This window comes from Mobula birostris, chromosome 27 (genome assembly GCF_030028105.1).
Source record: "Mobula birostris isolate sMobBir1 chromosome 27, sMobBir1.hap1, whole genome shotgun sequence".
Classification (NCBI taxonomy): domain Eukaryota; kingdom Metazoa; phylum Chordata; class Chondrichthyes; order Myliobatiformes; family Myliobatidae; genus Mobula; species Mobula birostris.
Genome location: NC_092396.1, coordinates 22,170,873 through 22,181,091, shown reverse-complemented (window position 1 = coordinate 22,181,091; position 10,219 = coordinate 22,170,873). Strand labels below are relative to the sequence as shown.

General features: G+C 42.3%; 1 protein-coding gene across 1 annotated transcript; it reads left to right on the top strand.

Annotated features, from left to right (window-relative positions):
* On the top strand, window positions 1–5,099 carry mrpl20 (mitochondrial ribosomal protein L20). The gene is made up of 4 exons (XM_072245085.1): window positions 1–225; window positions 750–860; window positions 3,331–3,408; window positions 4,357–5,099. The coding sequence occupies exons 1-4, from the start codon at window positions 139–141 to the stop codon at window positions 4,528–4,530; spliced, it is 450 nt and encodes a 149-aa protein (XP_072101186.1). The 5' UTR covers window positions 1–138; the 3' UTR covers window positions 4,531–5,099.
* The last annotated feature ends 5,120 nt before the right edge of the window (window positions 5,100–10,219 follow it).

Here is a 10,219-nt window from a genome sequence, read left to right as displayed (position 1 = left end):
CGCCGGATGTGGGGCCTGTGACGTCCCCCGAGGTGAGGGGCCGCATCTCCTTGGGACCGAGCCGGTGGAGGTGAAGTCGAGGCGGGTCTTGGACACAGCCGGCGGCGGGCGGGGATCCGAACTGCCGCTCTCACGCTGATGGTTTTCCTTACGCTCTCGCGTTGGATCCGGAGCCGCGGGCCCGATCGATATTGGCGGGTCCAAGAAGTCCTGAAGCACGCACGGGTGAGGGAGGGAGGCCGGGCGGGCAGGCAGGCTGAGGGTCGGGACCTGAGGCCGGGCTGCTGGGATGCCGCCAGACTCCCAGCTCCGGGGCCCGACCATAACTTTATCCAGCGGGACAGGTTTGGGTTTAATAGGAAGCGGTAAAGCCCCAGTTGCTGTTGGCAATGGGATCCCTGTAGTCAGCATGGAGTTGGTGGGCCGAAAGGCCTGAGTCTATCACTGTGACCTGGCCTCCGTGTGCCAGTCATAGAGTCAGTCATATAGCAAGGAAATAAGCCCTTCGGGCAAATTCGTCTATGTGACTTTAGCCTCGTTTGGTCCATAATGCTATCTATCCTCCCATCCATCTCCTCTTGTGCTAATGTCCTTTTAAATGTTGTTAATGTACCTGCCTCAACCACTTCCTCTGGCAGCTCATTGCGTGAAGTTGCCCTTACGTTCTCTTCTGAATCTTCCACCTCTCACCTCAGCCCTATGACCTGCCCGAAGATCGATTCTCATTTATTATTTCTTTGTTTATGCAGCATTTCCGCGGGCGGAAGAATCGATGCTACAGCCTGGCGTTGCGGGCCGTCCGGAGAGCCTTCCTCTACTCCACCAAAGCCAGGAAACTGAAGAAACGGAACATGAGGACGGTAAAGAGCCCCAGTGACGGGGCTAGTCGGCAACTGGGGAGGGGTTTTGCAGACATCTGGCAAGATATGCAGCTGTAGTCTCAAGTTATAGAGAAACATGAAATGAGTTGAGTGACAATAGTGCTTCTGGAGGGTTGTTTGTAAATGTGGAATGGGAGAGCCAGTGCTTTATGAAGTATTAGAGAAATTGGTATCATTTGGCATGAGAACTCAGGAGAGGAATATTTAACAGAGCAAGCAGCACTTAAATGGGCTGTAAGTTTAGACTATTGTTGCATACACAGGGGTGCAAGGAATTTTCATGCTTTTTGATGTTTTTATTTCGTGTTGATTATCTTAAAGATTGCTAGTTAGTTGCAGTGTCAACCTGACAGCGTGTATGTTGTGAACAGGTATGGTATTTCAAATCGAGGCAGGAAATACAGTGGATTCTGGTTAACTGGGACACATCAGGACCCCTCCATTTGGTACAGTTAAGTGGCTGCCATAGTAAGCCGAAGTTTCATGGAAATAGTTAATAAGGTATAAAAAAGACAAACTGATAATTAAATTATGCATTTAAATGAAATTCAGAGCAAATTAGAACACTACCAATACTAGTACAGTGTTATAAAACTATTATTTAGTAAGTGTACAGTGACATGTTCTTTTGACTGTAAATGAACAAAATCAGCGCAGACACCTAGTGCAGATAATGGACTGCCTTCATACAAGGCTTTTGACAATTGCATCCTCCAATTCTTCATTTTCACTGTAACATTGTTGATACCTTTAAATTCTTTGTAATGTCTAACTTAAGTAGTGAAATCGTTTCATTTTCATTCCTGGCCATTTCTAGCATGTATCTGCAAGCCTGAATCAGCAGTAATTGAAACAGCTCTGAACTGTCTTGCTGCTTATTTCTTGCCAACTGTCAGTGACAAAAATCACTGCTATTTGAACACAAACACACGCAACGTGTATTATTTAAAAACTGTTTGCTCTAAGCATGGTGTAGGAATTAATGGCTATAGACATGCACACAACTGACACTAGTTAGAAGCTGTTTGTCAACAGTCTCCTCTCCCAATTAAGCAGCAAAGTCTCCCAAATAACTGAAGGAAAACTTGGCTATTTTCTCAGTTTTTGTTCTTGAAGAGCTGTCCCAAATAAGCAGCTGCTCTGATGAACTGATGGCCCAATTAACTGGAATTCACGCTACTTGCAAGTCAGAGACTGGCACAGACGCTCCAGTTTTACTACTGGAGTTTCAGGCTTGGTTTATGAAAAGAGAGTAAGCAGACTGATCCTATACTCTTTTTATTTTAAAAGAATAAGAAGGAATCTTATTGAAATACATAAAACTTGTGGGACTTGAAAGGATAGGTGTGGAGCTGATGTGTCTCCTAGCTGGAGTAGCTAAAAACAGGGGTCACAGTCTCAAAATAAGGGGTTAGTCTGTCATGGCAGAGTTGAGAAGAAATTTTTTCTCCCCGATGATAGTAAATCTTTGGAATACTCTATTCAATGCTCAGCCACTGGAAATATTTCTGGACAGAAATCACAGATCTTTTGATATTCATGGACTCAAGGATAACCATGTTAGGACAGGAACGCAAGGCTGAAGTACAAGATTAGTTCTTACTGAATGGTTGATCGACCTACGTTTTATTTGTTATTCAAGTATTGGGTCACTGCTACTTTGTGCCCAAGTCAGTTCATTATTAGTCATGATTTGGGGAAATATTCAAATATGGGTCTTTTGATTAGCCTTTTGTGTATACAATTGTAATTTTAGGTAGGTCAGTTGAAGGAATTGAAAGCTACATGGTGAAGTGTTAAACTTTTGTGCAGAGTGAACTACGTGAGTCATGTGGTTTCCTTCAGCTCTATCTTGTGGCCTTAATAAAATGTAATACAATATGGGGTTGTGTGTAAATGGGGATGTTCATGTAGTATTTGATACCTAGGTGGGTTAATTTGTATTACTGAAGTAAAGTTTATTAAATAGTACAGAAGCTACAGAGCTACAGAAATTAACGCCACAGAGTTTATTTTTTCCTAAGGTGGCTGTTGACGTTCCTGATCATTGTTTCGAGAGAATAGTTGTCTTTGAGTCCTCAGCTACATCAAATGCCAGTTGGCTTAGGTAGTAAAATGGACATTTCAGAGGCCATTTCCAAGATACAGTCCTAGAATGACTAACCATTACTGTATCCTGATCTACATCTTTCCCATACATATATCCTGCCTACCTGCAGTACGGTTTCCCTTAATTATTTTTTACTTTGTTTGCTGACATGAAGGACCAAAATACATGAACATTTTATTTTTTAAAAATGCTAAGCTCTACTTGATTTTTAAATGGTACAATAGTACTGAAGTCATTCAGTAGTTCTACTTCCTTAGAAGTTTACCTGCCAATATCCCTGGTTCTTGTAATAAAATTCATGATTGAATAAAGAAAATATGATGAATTATTTTGTTTCAGCTTTGGATCAGCAGAATAGCAGCAGCCTCCAGGGAGCATGGGCTGAAATACCCAATACTAATTTGTAATTTGATTAAGGTGAGTTTGCAGCTTATAAATATTTAGTGGGTTGATGGCCTTGATCATGTTGCAATGAGCGGGTGGTTTATTTTGCATTCCATTATGAGGGCTTCTCATGATTTCTAAATTAGTTTTGGCTGAGTTCTTGGAACCTGGGACCTGGTGGGCATGTGCTCTTCTGAGAACTTAAACATATTCTAAACTGATGCTTCAATGAGGGCATGCCAGAGCATGGTGTCTTCTGCATGAAATATTAAAACAGGCTGTGCTAGACGACACGATTCAGAGAACACAGGAATTATTGTAGTGTTCTGTCCAGCAGCTAGAACTTGCCTAATTTACTGTTTTGAAATATCATTGTTTAGAAAAAAATTGCTGTCTAAATAGTTATAACCACTAACAGGAATAAAGTAATTGAGTTGCTACAATGCTTCAAAATGTAAATGCTGTGTCAAATTCTTATAGTTTATTTTTCTGTTATGTAAGAGTGGTATTTTTAGGATTAATTATTGGTCCAAAAATGAATAAATTCAGTTTTTCTACACTTTTGGTTAGTTATATGGTAACATTCAGAAAGGATAGACCAGTTCTCCCATGGGAGTGATAAAGTTTGTATGGCTTGGCTGGGAGATTGGGTTGTACAAATACGTAAATGAATATAAATTTTATTTTCTTGCCCACTGTGTTGACAATAGAAAGTTATGTCAAAGCCCAGAGTTACTGCACACTGACTCTATGTATTAAATGTTGAAGTAGAGGATAAGTTCAGAGAAATCGGCAGCTGGGTCAGTCCATGCAACTTCAGATTCCGACTAAATTTGACACAGTGCTGCTTTCCACTCTGATAAATGTGTTGTTTAACTGGCTTTTTTTGTAATTTTTATGCTTTAGATTTGATAGAAAAAAGTTCTGAAAATTGTATGAGATGTTTTAATAATTAAAGCTTTTGTTATTAAATTTTGATAGAGTCAAGTGGAACTAAATAGGAAAGTACTTGCTGATTTGGCTGTATACGAACCAAAGACATTCAAATCCCTGGCAGCACTAGCAAAGCGAAGAAGGGAAGAAGGCTTCCTTGATGCGTTAGGCGATGGCAGAGAACCCGATGGAATATTTTCACGTATTGTGCACCGCGACTAAAGGAATAAATGTGAATAATTACTGTAAATAATTTTCATCTGTTTTGTAACTGAGTTTTGCTGGCAATTTAACAAAACATTTGAAGCAGACTTCAAATCTGTCCAAAAATCTTTGGCATTGCTGTGTGGACTTTGACAAGAAATAGTTATTACCATGCATACTTGAATCTAAGTATGATTATATGAAATTCTTCAATAAGATTTTGGTAACTTGGAAAATGTGACAGGCTGGGGAGAAAAACTGCTTGCTGGAAAACATCAGTACATGTTGTCTTCCTCAGCTTTGATCATCCAATTTTCATGTACTAAAGAATACTGAAATATATTTGATTACACTTAAAAGAGAAGATAATTGGGCCTGTCTAGCGAAAATAGTACTAATAGGATGTAGTTTTTGGCACAAGGGCTCATTGTACATCAATGATTGAAGAAGAAGAGGACAGTTGTGTTTCTTTTTTAAATCACTGGGATGCTTGCCTAAGTCCTGCTCTTTGCTTTGTTCCAATATTGCTTCCAATGTACTGGGCCAAACTGTAATTTATTTCTGTCCCAATAAATCATTTAATGCTATTTTATGTAGAATATCTTAATCTATCTTGGACAGTATGGTTTTGTGGAGATAATGAGTTATTTATGATAAATGTGTGGGTAATGGAATGATGCTCTATCCATTGCCCAAGAGGCTTTTCAAGATGTTGTCGGAATAACTTGTAAGATGAGCTAGATCCATGCTGTCTCAAAATAGTTCACTTTCTATTATGGAGAGGTACAGCTGAGCTTTAGCTCAGCAATTATCCATCATGATGTCCTCTCAAGTAGATTAGTAATCAGATCCTAGGTGTTCATAGTGGAACAATGAGGGAACTAATACATAGCTTTATAGTACTGACAGAAACCTGTACTGAAAGCAGATCCAGCTTTTAATATGCAATTGGTCACATACTTACAGTTGAACTAATCAGCTCTTCCAAGATGTTGGTGTGGATGTAATGGATTTGATTGCCTTTTGTATTGGGGGGGGTGTGGGGAAGAGATTTAATGATTCAAACCAATTGCTGAATTTCTCTTCCTTCAGCTATTCCTGCCACTTTCTATTTATGCCTCTTTTTCTCCATGTCACCAAATGGCTTTGAAAGTTTACTCTCCCTCTTGCCATCCACATGCATGTGCATCGCTTGCTGCGCCTACCTTGGCTTATTGCTGTTTCTTACTGCTGCTGGGCCTTTACTTTCCAATGCTCCCTTTTGCCCCTTTCACCTGTCCTTCATTGCATCTTTGTATTTCACATTTTTATCCTCCACTTTTTCTTCCCCCGGCCTGTGCATAGGAATTGCACTAGTTTGGAGAGGCTGCTTCCCTTTGACTCGTGCAGAGGTTCCCAACCTGGGGTCCATGGACCCCTCAGTTAATGGTAAGGCTCCGTGGCATGAAAAAGGTTGGAACCCTGGACTGGTGGGACAAGGATTCTCAACAATCAAATCTCTGCCTATATACTGGGTTATCTCACACGCATCAGTGTTGACAAAGATTGCTCACCGAGAGGTCTCCAGGGACTCATCAACGATGACTAAGAAGCTCCTTTGACTCAGATTCAAATCTGATGGCTCATTTGGTTACCTGAGCTGTGTGTTTTTCTGGAAGCTGAAGAAATGCCCTATTCTAGATATGCATAAGCTGCATGTCAACAAGTGAATCGATGTCTACCTCATTTCAATAAAGGCTCTGCTAGAAGAGAGTTGAACTAGAGGACTAATGGGGAAACTATTCGTCCTATGGTGCCTCCACTCAATGAATCAAAGTTACCCCCAATCTCAGTTGTCTTGATGCTGAGCTCTAATTCATTAAGTATGCAAGAGGATGTGCTTTATACAGGGCATCTGCAGAACACAGAGGTTCATTCCAGTGGGAGCTGCTGTACAACTCCACCCTCTGACAAAGTGTCCCAGTGAGGCACCGGAAAATATAGACCATCTACCAAACCGCAGGCAGTGAAGCCAAATGATGATGATGAAGTCTGCTAAGATGACAAGTGTGCCAGTATAGTCCTTGGCCCTCTGAGGAAATGGGCTTCTGAATGTGAAGACCTCAAATCTGGCACCAAACATAGTATACTGGCCAATGATATTCCCTGCCCTCCTATTTGCTTTTGAGACTTGGGGGTTGTAAGGCACTGGAGCAACATTCCAAAATATAGAAAGGCATCATTTTCCATAAGACATAGCAGTAATAATTCAGTCCAAGTCTGCTCTGCCAGTCAGTCATGTCTGATTTATTTTCCCTCTCAGCCCCATTCCCATCTTCCTGTAACCTTTGATGCCCTTACTAATCAAGAACTTGGCGACCTCCACTTTAAATATACTCCAGGACCTGACTTCTACTGCAGTCTGTAGCAACCAATTCTACAAGTTCACCACTGTCTGGCTACAGAAATTCCACCTAATCTCTATTCTAAAGGGACGTCTTTGATTTTGTGAGGCTGTGGCCACTGGTCTTATCCTCTCCCACTATTGGAAGCATCTTTTCCAGATCTACCCTATCAAGGTCTTCCAAGATTCTGTAGGTTTCAATGAGATCTCTTCTTTCCCCCCCCCCCCCCCCATTTTTCTAAACTCCAGTGAGTACAGGGCCTGAGTCATGTAGATTAATTATTCACCAGTGGGTCAGGTAAAGCAAAGCAGTCCAACACTAATTGCACTGAGATGGTGCCTTGAAGCAAACCATGTTATTTGCCTGCCTGATGCCAGACTCTGATAACTACTGCTCTCTTCCAAGCTCGGTCAAATGAAGACATTACTAGGTGGGCAAATTAATAGATTTGTGGCTTTAGATGGGGCAAACGCAACATTCCCATGGATTTCTCAAAATTCCAGGCCAAGTGGTGAATGAGCAATCAGGACTGCACTGAGAGTCTTGAGAGACAATGAAGGTAGAGCCGTAGATGTAGTATATATGGATTTCAGCAAAGCATTAAGGTACCCCGTGCAAGCTTATTGAGAAAGTAAGGAGGCATGGGATCCAAGAGGACATTCTTTGTGGATCCAGAACTGGTTTGCCATAGAAGGCAAAGAGTGGTTGTAGACGGGTCATATTCTGCATGGAGGTCAGTGACCAGTGGTGTGCCTCAGGTATCTGTTCTGGGACCCCTGATTTTCATAAATGGCCTGGATGAGGAAGTGGAGAGATGGGTTAGTAAATTTGCTGATGACACAAAGATTGGGGGTATTGTAGACAGTGTGGAGGGTTGTCAGACGTTACAGCGGGACATTGATAGGATGCAAAACTGGGCTGAGAAGTGGCAGATGGAGTTCAACCCAGAAAAGTATGAGGTGGTTCATTTTGGTAGGTCAAATATGATGGCAGAATATAGCATTAATGGTAGGACTCTTGGCAGTGTGGAGGATCAGAGGGATCTTGGGGTCCGAGCTCATAGGACACTCAAAGCTGCTGTGCAGGTTGACTCTGTGGTTAAGAAGGCATACGGTGCATTGGCCTTCATCAACCATGGGATTGAGTTTAAGAGCTGAGAGGTAATGTTGCAGCTATATAGGACCCTGATCAGACCCCACTTGGAGTACTGTGCTCAATTCTTATCACCTCACTACAGGAAGGATGTGGAAACCATATTAAGGGTGCAGAGGAGATTTACAAGGATGTTGCCTGGATTGGGGAGCATGTCTTATGAGAATAGGTTGAGTGAACTTGGCCTTTTCTCCTTGGAGCGATGGAGGATGAGAGGTGACCTGATAGGGGTGTACAAGATAAAGAGAGGGATTTATTGTGTGGATAGTCAGAGGTTTTTTTTCCACGGCCGAAATGTCTAGCATGAGGGGGATAGTTTTAAGGTGCTTGGAGGTAGGTACAGAGGAGATGTCAGGGGTAAGTTTTTTACGCAGAGAGTTGTGAGTGCGTGAAAAGGGGCTGCCAGTGGTGGTGGTGGAGACAGAAATGAAAGGGCCTTTTAAGAGACTCCTGGATAGGTACATGGAGGTTAGAAAAATAGAGGGCTATGGGTAAGCCTAGGTAGTTCTAAGGTAAAGACCTGTTCAGCACAGCTTTGTGGGCCGAAGGGCCTGTATTGTGCTATAGGTTTGCTACGTATCTAAAACCCAACCTAAGTGGTAAAAGGAACTTTTCCCAAACCACCCAGCCGTGTTCAGACAGCATCTCTTACCTCGTCCGCAGATGAACCTGTGGTTCCCATTTGGGACATCAGTCTTCTGTGGACCTGAAGTGTGAGCTCTTCATTCTTGCCAAGTGCATTGATAAAGAAGCAGAAGAAACTCAAAGCTTGGGGGTTTAAAAGTTGAATAATGGTGTGTCCTTAACATTTCTCTGATCCCATATTGTGCTGACGCAGAGCATGAGAAATACACAAATCCTTACCCAGGTCAAATAACATTTATCTGACAGATCTCTCTTTGAGTAAGGGGAAATGCACGTTCACCTTGGTGAGGTCTACGTATGCCTATTATACAAAGCACAGCTTTTTATAGATATTCCAACACAAGGTACAGCACCTTCACCGATAATACCGATATTCAATTATCCTTCACTGCCCCAACAAGAAAGCATGTGGTTAATCGTTTCTGATACACCTTCAACGCATGTTCATCGTGTGCCTTGCAGGTTCCTGCCTTCGATCAGGGAGCCGAAAGAATCCCTTTGTTCAATTTCGACCAAGGATACAAAGGTGATGATGAGCAGCAATGGACCCAGTTTCTGCACTTACCACAGACCTCCAGAGGTCTGGTGTATCTCGTACCTGTGTTAATTAACTGTTCTCAGCACCTGCACTGACTTGCTGCATCATCGCCTCCCAATATATTGTTACAGTACACTTTGCCTATCTTGATCCATGATATTTCCTTTTTCTAATGGAGGTGTTTGGTCACCAAGAAGACATCCTTGGAGACATCTCTAGGGTTATCCCTGCTGTCATAACAGAGATTTGTAGCTTCCTTGCGATGACGGGGGGTTATCCTTTGGGGATGTGCTTATTTTCCAGTGGTTCAATTTAATATCAGAGAAAGTATACAATATACAACCTGAAATTCTTACTCTTCACAGACATCCATGAAACAGAAAAAAAACAATGACAGAAAACATAACCCCATCTTTTTATCCCATATTGCTGTACAAATCAGGCTTTTTGAAAGTGTAGAAATACACACTTTTGTTATATTAGATTAACATGCAAATTAACCATACAAGTTGGGGCCCTAGGTCTCTCTGTGGGTAGAAGGATGCGTCATCCAGGGGCATGGACGAGGGGTGCAGAAGACTAAGGGTCAGGAAAGCGCAGTGTAATCTTGTATGAGATACCAGTTTAATTGAAAACTGTTTCTTTGTCCTTGTAGTCTTTTTTTTATGCATTTAAGTGGCTTTTAAAAGGGCATATGAATAGTTAGAGGATGGACGGATACCGGACATGTGCGGGAGGAAGCGATTTGATTTGGCACACGTCCCCTCCCGACGTTGTGGGCCAAAGGGCCTTTTGCTGCGCTGTACTGCGTTCTACGTTTTCCATCGGGTTCCAGGTTCTGCAGGAAATACGTGTGCCCAACGTCAAGGCTGCTGCAGCCAGGAACGCTCTCCTGGTGTCTGAGTGGAACCCTCAAATCCTCAGCTACATGTTCATGCTGCATGACTGGCTGCCGCCTTGCGTGGCCATTTGTCCGCAGTATCATGCT